The sequence below is a fragment of the Amphiura filiformis genome, chromosome 1 (genome assembly GCF_039555335.1).
Source record: "Amphiura filiformis chromosome 1, Afil_fr2py, whole genome shotgun sequence".
Taxonomy (NCBI): Eukaryota; Metazoa; Echinodermata; class Ophiuroidea; order Amphilepidida; family Amphiuridae; genus Amphiura; species Amphiura filiformis.
In genome coordinates, this window is record NC_092628.1 from 89,605,651 (window position 1) to 89,629,099 (window position 23,449).

The 23,449-nt window shown below is 34.5% G+C and overlaps 1 protein-coding gene across 1 annotated transcript; it reads right to left on the minus strand.

The window, feature by feature from the left end:
* Positions 1-989: 989 nt before the first annotated feature.
* LOC140156767 (uncharacterized) lies at positions 990-17,411 on the minus strand. The gene is made up of 13 exons (XM_072179732.1): positions 17,161-17,411; positions 13,372-13,627; positions 13,010-13,100; positions 12,603-12,626; positions 11,165-11,259; positions 7,165-7,203; positions 6,757-6,849; positions 6,396-6,515; positions 5,843-5,872; positions 4,728-4,810; positions 3,725-3,875; positions 3,007-3,276; positions 990-1,356 (listed from the first exon to the last, which is right to left on the minus strand). Exons 1-13 carry the CDS (start codon positions 17,383-17,385, stop codon positions 1,241-1,243), a joined length of 1,593 nt encoding a protein of 530 aa, XP_072035833.1. The 5' UTR covers positions 17,386-17,411; the 3' UTR covers positions 990-1,240.
* Between the last annotated feature and the right edge of the window lie 6,038 nt (positions 17,412-23,449).

Sequence of the window (23,449 nt, forward strand, 5' to 3'; positions counted from 1 at the left end):
ATAACAGACATATGACATACTTTACGGATAAGAGATTGTTGAGACAGATTGACATTGTAAACAGAGGTGGGTTCAAAACCAAATAATTTATTTAGGATTTGCATATGAAGACCTTCACCTTCTTACAGAACTGAAGCAGGGTATTCTTGTTAAGCGACCACTTGCACCTTTTAATGAAAGTAGAAGAAAATTCGCGGCTCACGCCGCTCATACTCTGACTACTACTAAGATAATCAATAACATAATCTTTGATTTGACTGATCTTTGAAACGTCACAATGTGAAGGACCTAGCTGGTGAAGATACTCGTTAATAGTTTGGTTTTCAAAGACAACTACTCTAACCTTCACCTTACTTGAAATTTTGAAACAGAGTGTTCTCCCTAAGAGACCAGCTTTTAAAGATAGAAAGCAAGAAAAAAAAAGGAAGGAAAGACAAAAAAGGAAATAAATAAAGAAAGAAAGTAAGGTAAAAAAGTAAGGAAGCACAGAAAACAGAAAAACCAGAACGCAAGAATAGAAGGAACGACTGAAAGAAATGCAGAGGAAGAAGGAAAGAAAGAATGGAACTTAAAAAAAGGATAGGCAAGAATATTACTAGTATATTCAGGGATATGAGACAACGGTATATTAAAGCAGTCAAGGTTGTCACACAACCCCAATCGGTCAAACGCAGCCTATAAATCTAAGCACATACAATGACCATGTACCTTGCTCCCTCAGACCATAGCCTCAGACCCAATCAATTAATGACCCAATTATCTGCTGTGTCCCCACATGTAGGTCAACTCTTGTGAAAGGTAAAGGAATTGCAGTTGGTGACAGGTTTATTGATAAACACATTGGAGTTGATGACAAGTTTAAAACCAAGACACATGGCCATAAAAGCACACCTCCTGCTTATAAGAGCATTTCAGTGGGTGCTACTAGTTTGTAAGAATATTCGCGGCTCACGCCGCTCATACTCTTACTACTACTAAGATGCACTTTCTATGAATTCTTTATTACTGAATCATATCTACGAACAAAGTCAAACTTTTGTAAGAAATACTATAGTCTGAAATATTGTTAATACATTTTTAGCAAGAAACAAACAAATTTATGGAAGAAAATTAGCCTGTAATATAATTACAGTGTCCTTTGAACTTGACTAAGTTATACTACAGACGCCAGCAACGAGCGATTGTTTATTTATATTTCTTTAGTTTACTGCAGTAAGCATGGTAAGTATTATGACTTCGTTCATGCGTAGCAGTCAAGAAACTCCAGAGCTAGATTCTTAGGTTTAGTTGATGCAACTTTTCGCTCTCCTCTACGCACTCGCCAAAAGTCTCTTCCTTTCACGAGTATGAAATCAGCTGCAAAAAGAAGAATAAATATAGCATTGGTTTAAATTATGTCGCATTATGTGCCAGCATAAACTGGTATCATGGGACGGATTCTATAGGTCCCGATCGAGAGTAAATATTATCGTGTATTTTTTTCCTCATTGTGTATGAAATGTCTCCAGTCTTCAGTGGGTAACTTCCTATAGCAGATCGTGAGCCAGCTAAACTGGAAGTGGGATACTGTGACCTCACGAAAAACATAGATTTGGTGCTGTACATCAGGAAGGTGCAAGTAAAAGTAGGCTGACTGGCTTAGAGCAGGGATATATCCCTGCTTAGAGTGTCTTCAGGCTGGCCAGTCACGGGGCGAAAGGATGTTCAATATGGCGGTAACATACCCAAGTTACGAGAACTTGAAATGGTATGGAGAACTGAACCCGGGAATTGAAAAGGGGAAGAGGCTCATGCACTCGTAGACTGGAACATAGAATCACTCAAATACATACAATATTACAAACTACTTATACTCCCGCCGTTTCATGCTCCAATGTAACGCCATATTGATATGGCTGCCGATATTTCTATTTGGGGGATGTTTCACAATGGCCAATGTGTGTATCTTTAAAAATTAAGTTGCACAAAGAGGTACAACGCAGTGAGTTTACCTCTGGATAGTGCTTGACGCATTGTTTTTATATTAAAGGTGTATTATGTATTATACTTTAAAGGTGTTTAGGGAGGTCGGGAGAATGTTGAGCTTTAAGGGGAGAAAAAATACCCAACCCCCTATTGCGATTAATAAATGTCACATAGCCCCACCCCCTATTGAATTAAATTTGATTTGTGTGAACCCTGTAGAGGTTTATAGCACACGCAAAATCAGTGACCAACAAAATGAATATGTTACTTAATTAGGCAATTGGCATTGAAAACTTTATATTAGTATAAAGCCTATTGTGGATGGAACTTTGATTAACTCTAAAAGAGTGTGTTGACATCGTATTGTCTCCATACAGTTCCAAGTATGTGATCCATCCTTTAAAATTTAAACGAAAGTTGATATGATTTTGGTATCATAAAAAGGCCCTATTTTCTCGTTAATATCAGCTTGAAATTTCAACTTCGATCCATATATTCCACCAGTAAATTTAGGTTTAACAAAGTTACCATGATATTGTGTTGGACAAGACAATAAAATGTTTTATCCTCTGAGATATGCAGCGAAATGGGCATCTACCTCACTACTGTACACTTTGGTGAGACAATGTTAATAGGTGTGAATTTAAGACCGTAAAATTTTGACACTTCTTTTGTCTAGATTAGCACCAACCCTCTCATCTCACGTTTTCATATCAGAAATTAACATAACTCACCAAACCGAAAACAGCAATTGTCTTCATTCAACTTTTTAGTAAGCAACAAAAGACTAGAATAAAAGGATTGTTCACACTATCATGCTAACACTTCAAAATAACAATGAGATCTGAAACCGAATACTGAAACAGGAAACGGGTAAAAACCAATCGCGATGTAGAATAAATTCAGCTTTAGATGTTATGATTTGCAGACAAGTTCTGTCCCTCTTTTTAATTAATCCCCTGCTTTTTGGTTTTTGAACAAAAGAGAAACGGAAACCTATCACTTGAAATGAGGGAATAGCATTTGATTTCATATACTCACAATTCTCGTCTATAAATGCACCACTAATCTTGTTTGGTATTCCGTCAAACATGGTGGTCACGGGTTCTTTCGCTATATCAAACTGTTGCAGACGTTCATCAAACCTCCAGAATTTCGTACCACTGAAAAAGTAAGTTTTTGCCTCTATCGTATCATAGACAGCAGCAGTTGGCGGTGAAAGTCCCGGGAAGGTTTCGGAAATGTCCTTTGGAAAACCGGCATCTCGTGTCCAACCGTTTCCTCTGTAAGTGTACAACCAGTACTTGGCTCCTGTTTAAGTGAATGGGCGAAATGATGGCTTGTAACCCTGTTAAAATTTCTTGTAACACATCCGTCTCGTCAGATAGTATTTTTAAAATGGTGATGAATAAAAAGTAATAAACAATAAAAGACTCTCTTGCATTAAGGAAAATGCAAGCAAGAAATTCCGCTGATATGCAAGCTTAGGATTCTCTGCAGTTGAACGCCTACAAATTAGACTTCCATTAAAAGTTACAGTGTTTTAAAGAGTACGCCGCCGTTTATCACAGTACGGCAGTACCCGCGTCCAACCGGTCACTTTGTGAGTAGTGAAGCTTACGTAAGACGTGACTCTGACTTCATCAGGATTATGATCAAATCAGATCCACGTCTGACAAGCTTGACCACTCACACGGTGACCGGCTGCACCGGTACACTGTACTGTGAAAGCTTGTCTACTTATTATTGGTGATCTCACCTCTGAATATTACAACTTTGTTGTCCGGTCGTTGATACACAGCTCTTACATTAGGGTTCACCTTAGGGAAAATATTACGAACCAAATCACCACCAGCACTGGTTTCTAGGTTGCCATTCTTAATATCATCGAATTGCCAGTATTTGTCTTTCTGATAAAGAAAACAAAACAGCAACGCTATTTAAGCACATGAAATAATTTATTATCATCAGTTACAGATCCTTTGGGCATACTTTGTTGATTCAAAAGAATGAAATACATTCTTCTTGAAGTGAACTGAAGTACCCCTTCAAAAACAGTGCCATACCACAAGTTTAAGGGTAGACGAGGTATTGTTGGTCGAAACAACCTAAAAATCGATTTTCATTATCTAGATCAATATATTATTAAAAATTAACACCTTGATGTTTTGCAAAAGTTCATTCTACAAATCGTATACTTTGCAAACGTGCTTAATTTATTGTTGCTAATTAGTTATATACGTTTTACAAAAGTGTTGTTGTTTCAGCCCTCTTTACAACGTAACTCAAGAACCGCAGCACCTATAAAAGTATATCTGTGATATGTTAATTCTTCTACACGCTCGCTATGAATTGAACAATGCAGTTTTTGCCAAAGCTCACTACCATTCGTAAGATGCTGTGAACTACCAAATCACAACAGTTTAAAATAACTAATAACCTTAAAAGAATAAAAGTATGCTCAACTTTTTACTTTAAAACTTTTCAAAGATTTCAAGTTGACCGAAGTTGTAACACAAATCAGTCGTCCAATCTATCCCACCCTTTAAAACACAATATTAAATTAAGAGAATACATACTAATATGTTAGAGCAGTCAAATTCATCTTAAATTGTTGATATTTTGAGAATAGATTAGATAGCATAATTTACCTTTATGATCAGCTTATGAAATAAAGCTTAACACTTTTCCCTTTGTTGCAAAATTGACATCAGTCATTCCATATAGAACATGCCCACAAATCAATGTAAATTGATTAATACCTTAAATACGAACAGGTTGCTATCAATGACTGAGGCCGCTGTGTATGTCGTCTTGCAGTATTTGGGTCTCTTCATAGGAGGTTCTGCATATAAAGTTCACGAATCAGTTGTTAAAAGACATTCTACTCGGAAGATAAATGCCTTATATGTAACCAAATACATTTTTCTGTTCAGTAGCATACTTACTCAGAAAGCTAATGCATACTGCCCCAGCTATAAATAAAATGCACTTCGCATAATTAATCCTGGACGATTTAAACGTGTCCAGGAGATTATGAACTGTAATTTTCTTATTAAAGTCCATGATTTCATGTGAGTTTAACATAATAAAACCTTTCCAGTCGGCAGGAGGAGAGCGTGGCACAATGGTTAGGAGGAGAGCGTGGCACAATGGTTAGGGTACTTGCCTTTAGTGCATGAGGTCCCGGGTTCGATTCCCGGCGGTGGCGATTTGCTGGGATATTGACTTGGAAAAAAAAAAGTCTGAAATTAATTGGCAACATCTGTAGATTAAATTCAGACGTCCGCTCTCCTCATGGTTCATTTAGAATTAGGTAAATGAATCATGAAAGTACTCCGTCCTTCGGAGGGGACGTTAAGCCGTCGGTCCCGTGTGCAGAGAGCCATACCTGTACATGTATCTCGCAGCCAGTTTCGAAAAGAGTAGGGTGTTAACCCCTGACTGTTCCCAACCCGTCCGGTGTTCAAATGGACCCCAATGGAAATAAGCTTCAATAGAGGCTTTCTTGGGTTATCCAGGGTTGTCACAACCCGAACAAATCAAATCAAATCAAGCAGGTTAAAACTTCATAACTTTCCATTTAGGGCAAGTAATATACCAACACTATATACAAGCTACCACACCCAATATTTTACAAACAGACGATTTTTTAAAAATAACATATTTAAGAACTAAACCTTTTCAGGAATAATGGTAAAATATTCTAACATCTCAATTTTGGCATGTTTGGCGAGTATGAGGAATACTATTCGGGTCACACACCTTTCAAATCAATTTACTCAAAAGGTTATTTAATCGAACGGTGAAAGATCTTCTCTTTGTGACTTTATCAAACTCAGTACATTACAAAAAGTTAGCTTCGTCTTATACACACCTCCACAAACGAAATTAGGATCTTCAGATTCTGTAAACAAAATAATTCAATAACGGTTATACATTTAGTCCGAAAATATATTTTTTTTAAAGCGCAGTGATTTATAGTGCGCTACGCACAGGCACAACGCCTAGACGTTGATCCACAAGCCTCAGCACACTTTACAGGTTGTCGCTGACCACTATGGCCCACATCATTCCATAAACCATTAAACAACAATTCAGGGACTTCGCTGCTTCAAGAGCGCACACCCTAGACATTCCACAAATAACCATCGAAACCAGGATCAGCTCCCCGAGTTTCGTACGGGTTACATCGAGACAAATTAGCAGTGAGTTCCTTGTCCAAGGGAATTTCAAGCTAATTCAATTTTTCCACGAGAGCATACTAGGTACCACCAGGGTTCGAACTCGCAACCTCTCGCACCATAATCGAACGCCTTATCGATTGAGCTAACTTGACTGCTAAATACACTCTTTATGCTTTTTTAACCACATTTACACTTTAGATCGTTATTTCCTGTTATTATAATAATTTAAACAATACAACTCACTGCATATCCCGCACATTTTCAGGCAAGATTGTCGGACATAATCTTTGTCGGTCTCATAACACCAAAAACTTGGCCATCCAGGATTAGCTCCACAAAGTTCGTCATGATCAGCACATACATCTGTATGTAGAGATATTCATAAAAACATACCCCTAATTTTAAAGATAAATAAATTAAATTGAAATGCTGTAATAAATGGCACAATCCAGCGATCAATGGCAAGATGACTTTAAAATATCGTTGAAGCTACAATTGGTATTCAAAATTAAATATTCATTATATAATGTAAATAAAAACCCTGCCCTAGCCTAATACCAGTTAAATCCAAACCTGGACATATTCTCGAGTATAATATTCTTACCTGAACATGTGGGTCCATCCCATCCAGGTGCACATTGACATGTGCAAGTGATTGAGTCAAGCGTGCCACAATTTTCACATCTACGATTGCATTCTGTAATGATTTTTAATGACAAAATAAATTGCAAGAATAAACTGATGAATACGTGCATTGTTTTGGGGAGTCTGATGTGACTTACTGTCGTACGTCTTAGAAGAGTTACCTCTGAGAATACCTACCTTAGACAAAGGTACTTACTACTTTACGCGGCAGGAGAAAGGACGTCTGAGGTTTGTAACAACGTTCAAGAGCAAATGATTAATGACCCTCCCAGTAGAATCTGTATTAATTTGGGAAGTGTTTTGTGATATTGTTTAACGTACGAGCTTACTTCAGATTAGAAAAGATATAATATGATCTCTGAATTACCTCCGCAAGATGCCAAGTCAGATGTCTTGGTGCAATCACCTGCAAGAATGAAAACAAAAAAGATGATAATTAGAGAAAGACATAGAGAGACAGACAGACAGACAGGCAGACAGGCAGACAGAGAGACACACCCACACACCCCATTCACACACACACACCCACATACAGAAGGCCATAGATATATCTTTTTTATGGGATATGAGAACAGCAGAACTGAATCCGTAAACTCAAAGGTCTCTACATGTAATGAAAATATTAGTAAACTAAGATGTGCTCAATGTACAACCAAAATTGTTAGACATGATATTTATGTAACTTGTAAAAATTGTACTCTTGATTATCATATTACATGCATCGACTCTCATGAATTTGAGAAATCAAATAATTGGTTTTGCAAATCTTGTTTCTACAAAATATGTAATGAGGAACTTCCATTCAAAGAAAATTTTGTTGATCTTCAATGCAAATTACAAAAAGGGCTCAAAATTGCTCATATCAACATCCAGAGTTTTATAAACAAAATTGACTATGTTAACCTACTTATGTATAATAATAAGATTGATGTTTTGTGTCTTACAGAAACATGGTTAAATGATGAAATTGATGATTCAGAAATTAATATTAATGGTTATACTACTTTTAGGTTAGATAGGCAAAATGGAATATCTCATGGTGGAATTCTTTGTTATGTTAAGGACAGCTTGTCATGTAAACAGAATAATGATCTCCATAACAATGACATTGAAGCTCTTTTCATAGAAATCAATTTACCTAGTACTAAACCTATTCTGATAAGTACTGTGTATAGAACACCAACTGCTACTATTGATTATCTAGATGAACTTAATGAAACTTTCCAGAAATGTAACAACTTATATGATGAAGTGTATATCCTAGGAGATTTTAACTTAGATATAGCTAAGACTTTTTAATATAAAAAGGTATCTACTCTGGCAAATGATTCAAATATGAAGCAGTTAATTAATGAATATACAAGGGTAACACCCACAAGTAAAACAAAAATTGACCTGATATTTGTATCTAAGCCAGAAAATGTAATTTCATCAGGAGTTCACAGTTTAGGTCTGAGTGACCATTCATTGATATATGTAGTTCGTAAGCATAAACAAATAAAACATCCTCCAAGAAATGTTAAGACTAGATGTTTTAAACAATTTAATGATGCTGATTTTATTAATACTATTCAAAATATTGATTGGAATCAAATTGAAGATATTGATGATGTAAACACTGCACTTAGCACATGGCAATCACTTTTATTGAAGCATGTGATAAGCATGCACCTTTTAGAGAAAAAAGGATTAAAGGATACCTTCCTGAATGGATCAATAGTGATTTTCTAAGATTAAGTAAAGATAGAGACTTCTATTTTGATAAAGCACACAAAACAAACAATCCAGCTGATTGGGATATGGCAAAAACTTTAAGGAATAAAGTTAACAATATGAGATATTATCTTAAAAAGAATTATTGTAATGAAGCTGTTGTTAATAACATGAATGATAGTAAAAACTGTGGAAAAGTATTAAGAAAATTATTCCAAACAGTAAATCATCCACTGTGCCTAACATTAATTCTAATAATGATGTTCCAAATGCTAAGTATACAGCAGACACATTTAACAAGTATTTTACATCAATTGGTAATGAACTTGGAAACAAATTTGATACAAATGCAAATGTAAATTGTACATGTAATTCTATTTGCTCTCAACAATGTAATTCATCATCTACATTTAAATTCCAGGAAATTAGTCCTGAGTTTGTTTTTGATCAGATACGCAATATGAAGATTGATAAATCAACTGGTCTAGATGAATTTAATGTCAAGCTGCTCAAATTAGCTGGACCTTACATTTCAAATTGTCTTGCATATATTTGTAATATATCTTTAAGTAAGTCTATTTTCCTGATCTATGGAAAAAAGCAAAAGTAACACCAATCTATAAATCAGGTGACAAAACTGATGTTGGAAATTATAGGCCCATTTCTGTTCTTCCAATTGTTTCCAAAATTATTGAGAGGGCCATTCATGATCAATTGTATATGTTTATGACTAATGCAGGTCTTCTCTCTGAAGATCAATCTTGTTTCCGTGCCAACCATTCAACTACCACAACTTTACTTAATGTAGAAGATTTTATTCTTAAGAACATGGATAGTGGATTTGCTACTGGTGTTATATTTATTGATTTAAAGAAAGCTTTTGACACGGTCAACCATGAAATACTTCTTAAAAAACTTGAAAAATATGGTGTTCAAGGCAGAGAGCTTCTGTGGTTTAAATCATATTTGTATGAAAGATCTCAAACAGTTAGTGTAAATTCTTCTTTATCTGATTTTGAAAATGTAAATATTGGAATTCCGCAAGGATCAATCTTGGGTCCTTTGTTATTTATTATTTTTGTAAATTGTATGCCTAATGCTGTTAACTGTAAAACCATTATGTATGCAGATGATACAAGTTTAATGTGTAAAGGAAAGAATGTTTTGGAAATGCAAGCTAAACTAGAGTCAAGTCTTCACAGTGTAGCAAATTGGTTTCACGCAAACAAACTTACTTTAAATGTTGATAAGACCAAGTTTATGATCTTTGGTACCAACCACATGCTTGAAAAGTTTAATGATATAAATCTAACATATGAGGGTAGTTTTATTATTGAACGAGTTCATGAGTTTAAATATCTTGGAGTAAAACTTGATTCTAAACTTTCTTGGTCAGCTCATGTAGATTATTTATGTAAAAATGTTTCTAAAAAATTGGTGTCATTAGGCGTGTTAAATACTTCCTGCCTCGTCAAACCATTGTTATGTTATCAAATGCACTTGTTATGCCTCAATTTGATTATGGAAGTTCTGTATGGAGTAATTTTTCTAGTGAATTTCAAACAAGGCTGCAAGTGTTACAAAATCAGCTAGCCAGGACAATTTTATCTGCAGATATTAGAACACCAATAAGTAACTTAATGAGTGCACTAAAGTGGTTAAAACTAAATGATAGATGGCAAAATCAACTTCTCATTTTAGTTTTTAAGTGTTTAAGAAATATAGGGCCATCTTATCTATCATCTCAATTTGAATTTGTTCATGATAGTCATATGCATATTACCAGGAATCATACATCAAACACTTTGGTTGTACCAAAATGTAATTCAAATTCAGGCAAGCGTACATTCCATGTCAGAGCTGCTAATACTTGGAATGGAATTGCACCTCAAATCCGCAAAGAATTAAATAATATGTCTTTGTATCAGTTTAAAGTGCAAACAAATATTTCTGCTAAATAACTTGTATTTCTATTCCCTTATAAATTGTACTTTTATAAGAACATCTTAACTTTAGTTTGTATTTTATATAATCTTTGCCATATATGTAACCAATATTATGCTTTTGATTTATCATGTGTATTTACCGTTTATCAATTTATGTACTTTACATTATTTATAATTGTATGAGGGCCTGCTTGGAAAGCAGTGCTTGACACTGAAGTGGAATTACCCTCAATAAAGAAAGATTATTATTATTATAGATGTCACATGATCGATAACGCAAAGTAACGAAACATTTTAATAAAACCTAAGAAAACACAAGAATATTGTAAAAAAACACAAAAATTCACAACATTCTCTAAAAAACGGAAAATATCAGTAGATATTCTAAGATAACACTGAATTTCAGGAGATATTCTAAAATAACTTGTTTTTTAAGGATACTCTGCGTTATCGATCAAGTAACAGGGCCTTACAGATGAACTGATAAGAAACAATAACGTAGTTGATATGTTTTAAAAGTTTTGTACTGCAACCTTGTAATAATGTTTGTTTAAATTGTTTCACACATCTGACTATGAACACTTTAGACTCTCAAACCTTGTGTACAAATATTATCTTAATCATGTTTTTGACACCGCTTAAAAACATTCCAGTCATTAGACAGCTATGATATTTGTTTTACGTACTCTAAGGAGTGAGAATACTTACGACATAAACTGTTATCGCTACAAAACCCTGCGTCATTCGGACACTCTGAACAGCGTTCTCCGGTCTTGAAAGGTTTCTCGCCTTCGACATTACCACTATATAAAACGGAAACAAAATACCGTAAGGCACTTAAGGCATTATGTTCAACATAACATGATAGATTGAAGTTATATCAAATAATGTTTTCTAATGTTTACGATGCCGCTCTTTTCAAGGACACTAATCTTACGGGTGCGAGTGATCAGCATGATGTAAAAATTCTATAGAATTACGATCCAGGTCTTTATCCCTGTTCTTTGATCATCTATGTGCAATGTAGAGGACCATCATAATGTTTAGTGCATTCAAAAATAATGTAAACAATCGCTATGATATTTAATCTGAGCTTGACACAGGAAAATCAAGATGTTGTCAGTGAAGGTGTATGATGAGAAGGGCGAGTGGTGTTACGTGACGATTCTTGTGTATGCCCCAACTCTAGAAAATATATGCCGTATATTGCAGGAGGGTGAGAATTCGTAGAACAATGTTGAGAGGTTAGGTTATAATAGTATTTACGTTTTGTAATACATAGGTACAAAAATGCAATGTGTTAACATGTTCGCCAGGCCCAATTGCTAAACACAAATACAGTGTATGACACGACTATTATATAATATATATTATCAAATATGATCAAAATATCAATGAAAGACGACCACAGATTGTCCGGTGGAAGGTACCAGGGGACGGTAGCAATGCAGCAAATACAAAACGTTTTCGACATCATTCGCAAAAGGTTAGAAAAGGTTGACAGAAAACATTTAAATGTCGGGTTATATAAAGGACATAATTATATTCATTCAATTTCATCATTTCATTCGGCTGCGAAGCAGGCGACTACTGCAAATATTCTAACATAATATTATTTAACTGTTATCAAAATATTTGGCAAAAAAAATGTTTGCAAAAACTATTTTACAATAACATTTTGAAAACATTTAAAAATATTGTTGTCGTATGTTTTTATACAAAACGTTTACATGACCTTTATATAACCCGACATTTTAATGTAACATGTTTAAAACGTTTGAAACACATTTTTGTATTTGCTGGGTCCATACTCTACCTCGTTTGTGACCATGCCCCGACATTGCTCTCTCTCATCTCACCCTCCTGATGTTGTACCTACTTATTTGAATGTAATTTAAGACATAATCTAGATGGTGGTGTTACTAACCTTCTCCAATGTATTATCAATAATTAGAGTATGGTTTTCGAATTTTAGAGAAAGTCTGTACCTGAGACGCGATAAGCAACTGGAATATGACCAATAAGTAGATAATCTCAATCGTGTTTAATTACTCCGTAAAAATAACCCATTCCAGTCAATTCATTGGACAATATAGCGCATGCGGTATTGCTAGCGAATCTGAAATCAGTTTCACATAATACTTACCCATCGCCGTAATCACAGACGATGTAAGGCCAAGTAAAAAATAAAACATGTTTCACGTCCGGGTTTTCGAAAAAAAGGAGGAGGAGGGGCTTTTTATTTTTTCTTTTTTTATCGCAAAATTGGTGTAAATACCCATACTTAGAGCTGTTTTAGCGTATACAATAATGCCTGGAAAAAGAAGGAGGCCCTTTTTTATTTGTTGTTCTGAGAGTTACACCCCCTACAATGATCACAAAACCTTCCTTAAATGTTTCTTGTATCTTAACAAGGCTATAGAAAGCATTCCAACTTCCTAGACATATTTTTGAAAAGTTATAACTGAATTCAAAAAATAAAAATATATTTGAGGAAACCTCAAAAAAGGAAGCGGGAGGGGACGTGAAACATGTTTATTTTTTTATTTTGCCTAATAGCCGTTTGTCATTATCGGTATACCTTTCCTGTATATTGTTGGACATAATTTCCTTCCACAACCGACTGTTTGGGTCTTAGCCCAAACTACCTGTATAATAGTTTATTAAGAAATTTACCAAATGTGTCTTTATTACAAGAAGCAGCGCAAATGATAAACTAGGACAACATCCATAATACAACAAGTTAATAACGTGTATCAATTTCCTGACGATTCACATTAATAATGTTTAGTCGGATATAGTGCACTATGCCTAACTAACAATACGCAAAATCAATCATACAAAATAATGTCAAGCTTATTATAGTGGTTACAATTTTAACAACGTTGAATTTGTACTATGTGAAAACCATAAACCTACCTGAGTGTAATGTCCGCACTGCTTTGGAAGGGGTTTACATGTGTTTGTATCGTAAGTAAAATCCTCTTCTTCAGCATGCCATAAATTAGTTATTTCAACACCAGACTTAGACGATGGATAAGTGCCTCTTGCAAGGTTTTGTCCAACAGATGAGTAAGGTGACGTGTTATAAGTGCCTTCAGTACCACCGTGTTCGTATACGCAGGTATCCGCCCATTTCTGTGACATAGTGGCTAGGTCATTGTCCCATGTCTAGAAATATGTAACAATATAACAGTAATAACCAATATGGACACAGAGATAAAAAAAAAATCCAGTATTCCAGTTTCTAGTGGAAACAATGGTTCAAATGTTCTACGGCTACCATACAAATGACCCTTTACCATTCCTTTATCATAAACAACTTATCATCACGCTAAACCATTTGCAGGTTTACTTACACCATTACATTGTTGTAACACTATTTAACCAAAGTTTACGAAGTCAAAATTAAAATGTCTTGTTGAAGAACAAAAGCTTTTATTAATAAGGACACATATCAGCATTACCTAATTATAATTTGGAAGTTAATGATTTTGCATGAAACCCTTTGATAGAATACACAAGCCACTCACTTTGACAAACCAATGCTGTGTGTTTAAATTGTATTTGCAAATGGACAATTATACAATGTACAGCCTGTCTCAAAAAATTGTGCAAGTGAAAAGTGCCCTCTTTGGCAATTCGAAAATATTGTGTTGTGACATGATGCTCACATCAACGTCAAGGGCGTAGTCTTAGCTCTTAAATGCCGTTTTTTCTGTTCAATTTGCTTGTTTTAATCTCGAGATATGTATAGTTAACAACGAAAGGGAAAAATCACAATTGTGCCATTTTTACTAGGGAAGAGGGTTGTACATGTAAATCAATGATAGCCATGTGCGTCAATCCGGGGGGGGGCAGGGGGATTTGTTCTTGTTTTTGTTCTTTTCAGCCACTTTTTGACAATTCAGGCCAATTGTTCCCTCTATTCATGCCAGGTTGGCGCCAATGCAAAACAATGCATCGATTACTCAACAATACAAAATTGTTTCGAGTGTTTTATCATGATACAGCTAATGATTCTCTTTTCCACTTAAATAAATAAAATTAAAATAATTATAACGATTATACAATGTACAGCCTGTCTCAAAAAATTGTGCAAGTGAAAAGTGTCCTCTTTGGCAACTCGAAAATATTGCTATGACATGATGCTCACATCAACGTCGAGGGCGTAGTCGTAGCTCTTAAATGCCGTTTGTTCTGTTCAATTTGCTTCTTTTAATCTCGAGATATATATAGTTAACAACGAAACAATTGTCCCATATTTACTAGGGAAGAGGGAGGTGGGGGCAAGGGGACGTGTCCCCCACCTTTTGGCAAAATGACCCATTTAAAAAAAATCCTGATACAGAGTAATGATTCTCGTTTTCCACTTAAAACAGATTAAAAAGATAAATAAATCAAAACATAAGTACATGTCAATGATTTTGTCATGGTGAATACTGTTCTCTTTGTCACTCAAGACATGTTATAAGACAAACAAATGTTGCACACTCTGTTGTAAAATTAAAATCATGTCAACGAAATATTGCACATCGTTTTGCACTAAAGATTTAAAATCCATTGATGATTTTTCATCAAATTATAAGTACAAATTATAATATTTCCGAGTGTGCAACTGCTGAATCCGACAATGCTTGTAATCAACAGTTTATTCCATGTTACAGTTTGGTCTTTAACATTAGGCCGTATAAAATTAATGTTTTGGTTCGATTCCCTTCCCTCCTTAATTTCTTAGATTGTCAGATTTTTTTTTTTTTTTTTTAAATAGATTTTTCAATTATTTTAGACTTTGGAATGATTTATGAATTTTTCATTACATATAAATAAGTTTATTAGAGAACAAGGATCACTTCCAAGTCTTTTTGTGGTACTCTAGGGGGTTTATCCCTCAGAATCTCACATCGTTTCCTCGAGCACTGTTGGAAAAGACCGAAAACTACTGACAATGCTGATTTTACATTGTAAAAAAAAAAAAAAAAAAAAAAAAAAAAACTTCCCTCCCTCATCAATTCATGAAAATCCTCTGGACGAGAACCAAAATATTAATTTCATACGGCCTTATTGTTCTTGTACATGGGTTACTCATAGCCCCTTCCTTTTAGGAGACCGCTGCTTGTAGCAATGCATCTTGCTGCCCTCGTCTGCAATACAATTACATACTGAGCAATTGTTACATGATCATTTCTAATCCTACAAATTAATGTTCATTTATTTAGGGCTGGGGTATGAACGTTTGGACAGTATTTATTTTGGGACATTAGAGCACATCAGACATATCGAATTGCAGTCTGAATACGAAGAATGTCATTCTGATATCAAATAATTTTGATTTTTGAAATTCGCAATTTAATACACATTTTATGGCAAATCATTAAAATTTATATTTTTGATATTTAACAGTACTTGAAGTAAACTTTATAAATCTGATGATTTATACTTAAAGTGTATGTAGGTGGGATGAAAAGCCGACGATCAATTGAAAAATTTGACCTTTCGTATTGAAGATATGGATTTTTTTCCCAAAACAAAAAAAAAAAAAATAGGTCTTTTTGGGAAAAAATCCATATCTTCAATATGAAAGGTCAAAATTTTCAATTGACCGTCGGCTTTTCCTCCCTGCTACATACACTTTAAGAATATATCATTAGATTTATATAATTTACTTCGAGGACTGTTATATATCAAAAATTTGAAAAATATCAAATTTTTATAATTTGTCATAAAATTTGTATTATATTGTGATTTAAAAAAATGAAAATTATTTGATATCAGAAAGACATGCTTCGTATTCAGAATGCAATTCGATAGGTCTGAGGTGCTCTCATGTCCCACAAAAAATACTGTCGAAACGCAATAAACGCTCATTTTGGATCCCTTAACTGTACTGTACAGGCATTTGGATATAACATTCTATTCTATTTTCTAAAAAGTGGCACAAAAGGGTTTTCATACATTTGTGTTTAGTGAAGCAGATCTCTGGATTGCCGTAACCAAAATGAATGAAGCAAATTTGAAAGCTAGGACTGCTCCTTTGACGTTGATGTAAGCATCATTCACAAAAGTATTTTCTAATTGCCAAAGATGGCGCTTTCCACATGCACATTTTGTTAGACAGGCTCTATAATGCTTTAATTAAAAATTGTTCATCTTATATTGGGCAATATTCGGTTTGTGTTACTGTTAAAGTTCTAAATCACGCTCGCGTACATTCTTATATGCGTGCCCATTCATACACTACACAGCGCAACTAGCGTAAATACTGCGGCCAGTTACGTGGACATTCTATATTAATACACGATGTTATGAGTCTTATTTTTCCGCCAATTATAAGCCGAACCAACTTTAGTTTGCTAAGTTTACGAAGTCAAATGTCTTGTTGAAGAACAATATAACTTATAATATCAGCATTACCTAGCAATTTTGAAGTTAATGATTTGTCATGTCAATTTTAAATTGTATTTGCAAATGTACAATTATACAATGAATAATGCTTTAATTAGTAAAAATAGAAAGACCATATTCATACTTCACATAATCATTTAGAACCAAATTTACCAAATTAATTATAGATAATAATGGGTTGATATTAAACTATGTGATTAAATGAAGTATATTATGTAATTGACATTGCAAGAAAATCTTACTTTTGTTGCGCAAAATACTATACATGTGCATCCCACCCTACACAGAAACCCTCTTACCATGTGCTTCATATTCGAGGCTGGAGGTTTGGTATTAGACCTGTGGAAGTTATGACGCTCAACAATATCTTTGGCTTCATCATTGCTAAAATCAGTGTAGCCTATCCCTCGCGATATTATTGATGAAGGCATACCAAGGTGGTCATCCTGGCCAGATTGACAATATACGAATATAATTTCAAATAGAAATATCAACGCTTTAATATCCATGATCAAAGCAAACATTTCAACTTGTTTTGTGAAAACAAATGAGATATTTGACAAAAGATGAGCTTTTAAATGTTTACTTACTGTGCTGGGGGTGTTTGTTATGCCTGTGGCATTAGTTTGCTCATGCCACTTCCCTGCACATGCTCCTATGTATATCGAGGTTGAGAGCCAAAAAGCCTCAACTCACTGTCACCTGCTCCAACAAAATGGGCATAAAGTCGACATGTCACTATAGAAGATACAGTCCAGTAATCCTGACAAAATTCAATAGAACATAAAAGACATTGTGGTGGAAATATTGATATTTGAAGACCAAAGCAAGCAGCCAACTTTATGCTCATTTTGTGAGAGCTGGTCACAGTGAGTTACGGCTTTCTGGTTCTGAACCCTCGATATGTTCTTTCCAATTGGTTTCCACCACGTGATGGATTAATAGTGACAGTGTTTATTCTTATTTATATCATGTCTATATTTGCTAATTAATGGGTGACATTAGACAGCATCATATATTTATATGATACATTAGAGATGATTGAACAGTTGAAGGACGCATCATGGATACACCCCTAATTTCCTCTCAAAGTAAGGCTACATTCATTATCAACTAATTCCTTCCTGAATCGAGCGTCAACCCTAAATCACTACTTTTGCCTTTTTGTTTAATATTTTATCTACAAAATTATGTGCGATAGTAGTGGACGTTCCGGAGGTAAATAAGGGAGAAGAAGAGGTGATGACAGGAACGAAAAAGAACAAGGAGGAGTTACGATTTAAACGTAGTAGGGGGGTGAACGGGAGCTGCTTACAAGGCGACATGCTATCTCAGATATAATAACTGGATATGGATAATCGTAAATGCTTTCATTTCATGATAGGAATGCATTAAGATGACATTATCAATTGAGTTTTAATTCTTATTATATGCTTTATAGTGTCTACAAGACACGGGATAAATGAGGTGTAAGGTTACCTTCAACGGGAACCGGTTTTCGCCCGTGCAATAAAGCCAGGCTCATCAGCCGTACAGTTTAAATGGATCAGGGATAAATTACATTAAAAGCATATAAAATACACACGAGTACTTTCTCAGTTCTTTTGATATCTTTTATTCACAAGTATTTTGTGAAAATATTTTGTTGTTACAATAAACTAGGTTGCACAGGAACCAGTCAATGCATGCATTGTTTATAAAATTAATATAACTACATGCACAAAAACATAATTGAAAAGGAAAACAAAAAACCATAATTCATTTTTGTGAATAAGATGTGTTTAAAGCAACTTATTGTGTTGTACCAAAGAAAACCAACCACTGCATGCAAATCAAACGGCTTTTTCAGAGCCACTTTAATATCAGAAAGACCAGAATTTAACAAAGGATAACCACGTTATGCATTAATATTGTAATATTGCATAATCCCAAACACCGATGGTATGTACAAGTCAAATATCCCATAATAAAAATTAATAACTACCAAATGACTCGAAAGTGGCTCTTTCAAACTTTGATCTCTTCCTAGGTTCGAAATAACCATTGAAATCAATGGGGCATTTGTAAAATAACACCAAATAAACACCTTAAAATGGCAACCGATCGAATGCTACCATGTCATGGGAGATTGATAGCTCATAGCATCCAGTAAGATTTTGCACCTTGAATATCAAGGAAAAGCAAACAAACACAAAAAATATCAACACAAACAAGCACAAGTTGTAAAAAGTTGGCGAGTTTGCGAATGGCTGAGTGCACAATCCGTATTAAAAATATTATCACTTGCGCCAAAACATCGTGCGCACTATGCAATCAGATGGCGATCGAGACAGCAGCATCGGACTATGTGCATGACGGCAAAACTGCTCTCGCAATTTACCATGCTAGAGTAAGAATCAATGACAAGACTTGAAATATTTATCCTCACATGGAGACTCGTGATCAGACTGTGGAAATATTTTAAAGGCAAAAAGGAGAGAATTTTAGCAGATATGTTTAGCTGTGTATTGTAATACACGGTGAGTCTGATGCAAATTGTACCCGCACGAGTTTCCTCATTAATGGAATAAGGCCTGAATGCAAAAATCAAATCCTTGATCTAAGCACCATGTCATCTGTGAGTCTTGTCATGATATTCTGTCGTTTACGGAAATATCCGTGACGAAATAACTTGCACAGGAACCAGTCAATGCAAACAAATACAACGGCATTTTTCAGAGCTACTTCAAACTTTAAAAAGACCAAATTTTGAAGAAAAAAAACAGGATAGCAAACTTATATATTAAAGTTGCAATATACCATAATCCCAAATACTAATGGTCTATACAAGTCAAATATCCCATAATTAAAATAAATAATTGTCAAATGACTTGGAGGTGGCTCAGAGGATGATTTAAGCACTTCCCAGCAAGTCTTGCGGTTAGCACAGCTGTGTGCGTAAACATGACACCACTGCCCGCCCACTGCATACACCCGTGCATGGTTAAATTTGAATTTGGACAGATATATTTACAATAAATACACCTTCAAAAAGTTGGTCGATTTCACATTTTATGTTATCTACAGAAGGTGTGAATTATCATTCATGCATACATCACTTTAGATCTGAAATCGACCAAATAATGACGACACACGGGCAATTCTAAAACAACATCTTTTGCACAGAGTTCAATGGGATTTGAAAAGTAAAGTGGCAGTTGAAACTCTAGTGATATCACATTTACAGTGCATGATGGGGCTTCCTTAAATCATCCTCTGGAGGTGGCTCATGAAAATACAACGGCTCTTTTCAGAGCCACTTTAAACTTTTAAAAGACCAAAACTTGACAGAGGGTAGCAACGTTATACATAAGCAGTGTAATATATCATAATCCTAAACACCAATGGTCTATACAAGTCAAATATCCCATAATTAAAATAAATAATTAACAGAAGACTTGAAAATGATCTTTAAAACCTCGATCTCTGAGAAACATCTCGAAATAACAATATCCAATGTGAAAGTTCGTAAATGTCAATCTAACTCAACGGATTGGTACATCTGCATAAAATAACAGTTAAAACTCAATTGATAATGTCATTTGAATGCATTCATATCATGGAATAAAAGCATTTACGATTATCCATATCCAGTTATTATCAGAGACATCATTTCGCCTTGTAATCAGCTCCCGTTCACCCCCCCCCCTTTTTTACGAATACAGAAACAACAAGAAGGTGGAGAAATGAAGTAGGAGCCTGCAGAAGGAAAATGTAGTTATAGTAGTAGTTGCGATAATAACATAATAAACATTTATTTCATAGATCGTCAAAATATAATTTTTTGACGATCTGTGGTTTGCGCAACCTTCAGAAGCAACTGCACTACACATAATAGACTTGCTACAAGTCATCGGGATTTTCTGTAGTAATAGTACTAATTGATTTTTGTTGTTGATTATATTTTATTGTTCTTGTGGTGGTTGTTGTTGTTGTTGTTGTTGTTGTTGTTGTTGTATATTGTTCTCACACTTACTTGAGAAACTAATTTCCGTATTCTTCAAGATATCATTCGTGTGATTATTTCAACGAACAGTCTTTTGAAGTTCAAAAGCTGTTTCAGAAATGAATTAAGACTATCCCAGCAAACACAAAACGTTTTCGATATCATTCGCAATAGGTTAAAAAGGTTGTCAGAAAACGTTTAAATGTCGGGTTATATAAAGGGTACATTAATGGTATAGAACGTTTTCATTACATTAAATAACATTTGTTGGTAATTTACTGCACAGCAGACACAAATGTTTTACAGAAAACATTTAAATGTCGGGTTATATAAAGGGTATAAAAACGTTTTAATAACATTCCAAAAACATTTTTGAAAACTTGGTACAAATCATTCTAAACAGAATGTTATTTTAGTTGAAAAAATATTTTGCAAAAAATGTTTACCCAAAATATTTACAATAACGTTTTTAAAATGTTTTCATGACCTTTATATAACCCGACATTTAAATGTTATTAAAACGTTTTGTAACAAACATTTTAAGAACATTTCTGTGTTTGCTGGGTGCAAATATTTTAACATAATGTTATTTAAGTGTTGACAAAATATTTGGCCAAAAATGTTTGCAAAAATAGTTTACAATGACATTTCGAAAACATTTTAAAAATATTGTTGTAGTGTGTTTTCATGCAAAACGTTTTAAAACGATTTCATGACCTTTATATAACCCGACATTTTAATGTTATTAAAACGTTTTTACCTAAACCAAAACCCAAAATATAACTTATTTCAAACGTTTTAAAAACGTTTTTGTGTTTGCTGGGATCTTTGCGTCTCAAGTGAGTCAATGTATTTTATGAGTTGGAGTTGGAGTTGGAATTTGAGTTGGAGTTAGAGTTGGATTTAAATAAATGATAACGACTTTAATATAAAATATACGTCTATATATATAGGGTTCATCCATAATACAGGGGTCAAAAATGAAAAATGCTTGCAGAACTGTAAAATGTATATCAAAATATCCGTCTTGTACAAGGATTAAAACAATTTTTACTATCTACGACTTAATTATTAGCTGTGCTGGTTCCTTTTTAGTGTTTTATCTTACAAGTAGTTATACTGATTATGGGGTCTCTCATAATTGATTAAGTTTATTCGAGCATGGATCGGGATAAACCAAGTGCACATACAGGCATTGGGCACGGCCGGGGCTTGAACCTGGGACCTCAGTGGTGCGAGGCGAGGGAACAACAGCTGCGCCAACTCCCTCTCCCGCTCTTTTTATTTTAAAAATTGTGTTAATTGTATTTTCAACTTATTGAGAACAAAACAAACAAACAAACACACTTATGATTAAATTGATATAAGGCAAAAGTTGTCAAATATCAAAGGTCAAAATTTTAAAATGATCCGATTTCTTTACAAAAATAGTCTGAAATTGTTCATCTTGCCACAAGGATTACAACAAGTATAGTTTGCATTGTCTATACCGTTTCCTTTACAGCACAAAAGTCAAAGCTTAACAGAGTTAAATGGTGATTGACATAGTTTGTCATGTATCTATGTAGATAATAAAAACTACACAATTTTTAAATCTTTGTGACAAGACGGATAGATTGACATGCACTTGACCTTTTCGGTAAATCCCATAAGACTTTGCGAGTCACCTGATAACTGGTCATTTTACGTCACTCCGATCTGCGCCGATGCGCACATCATTTATCGAACATCGTTACTGCGCATTGCAGTCGGCGTGACGTAAAATGACGAGTTCTCAGGTGTTCTCGCAAAGGTTTATGGGATTTACCGAAGAGGACACTTTACAGTCATCCAATCATTTTTCATTTTTGATCCCTGTATTACGGATTTGACTCAGTTTTTACTCAGTATTTAGCCCGCAGGGTGATTTCAGTGCTTTTGACACTAATTAACTTACTTGTACCCCCTTAAGGGATGGGGTATGAACGTTTGGACAGTATTTTTTGTGGGAGATGAGAGCACACCAGAGATATCGAACTGCATTCTGAATATGAAAAATGTCCTTCTGATATCAAAAATTTTGATTTTTGGAAATTGATATTTTTGATATTTAACAGTCCTCGAAGTAAATTTTATAAATCTGATGATATGTACTTAAAGTGTATGTAGCTGGGATGAAAAGCCGACGATCAATTGAAAAAATTGACCTTTCGTATTGAAGAAATGAATTTTTCCCCCAAAACACCAAAAAAATGTACATCTTTAATATGAAAGGTCAAAATTTTCAATTGATCGTCGGCTTTTCCTCCTAGCTACATATGCTTTTACTAGTTTACTATAAAGGACTGTTATCAAAAAATTTAGAAATATCAAATTGTAATAATTTGTCATAAAATTTGTGTTGTATCGCGAATTTCAAAAAAATGAAAATTCGTATTCAGAATGCAGTTCGATATGTCTGATGTCGAAACGCTCATTCCACATCCCTTAACGTAAACAAAAACAAAATTTGACGTTTTATTGGGGTGCGGACAACCCTTTTCTTTGCATCACAAAAAATTTCCCGAAATAATGTAGAACGTTTTTAGGGTTACAAATTCGCCAAACTACCTACTCCCCATTCC

Bases quoted from the DNA above. Each gene is read 5' to 3' on its own strand.
- LOC140156767 (XM_072179732.1), bottom strand. From the start codon at position 17,385: ATGTTTGCTTTGATCATGGATATTAAAGCGTTGATATTTCTATTTGAA. The intron at 12,627-13,009 runs GGCAAAATAAAA...TACTTGGCCTTA, and splicing joins ATAATGACAAACGGCTATTA to CATCGTCTGTGATTACGGCG. The intron at 6,850-7,164 runs GTAATTCAGAGA...AAATCATTACAG, and splicing joins TGACTTGGCATCTTGCGGAG to AATGCAATCGTAGATGTGAA.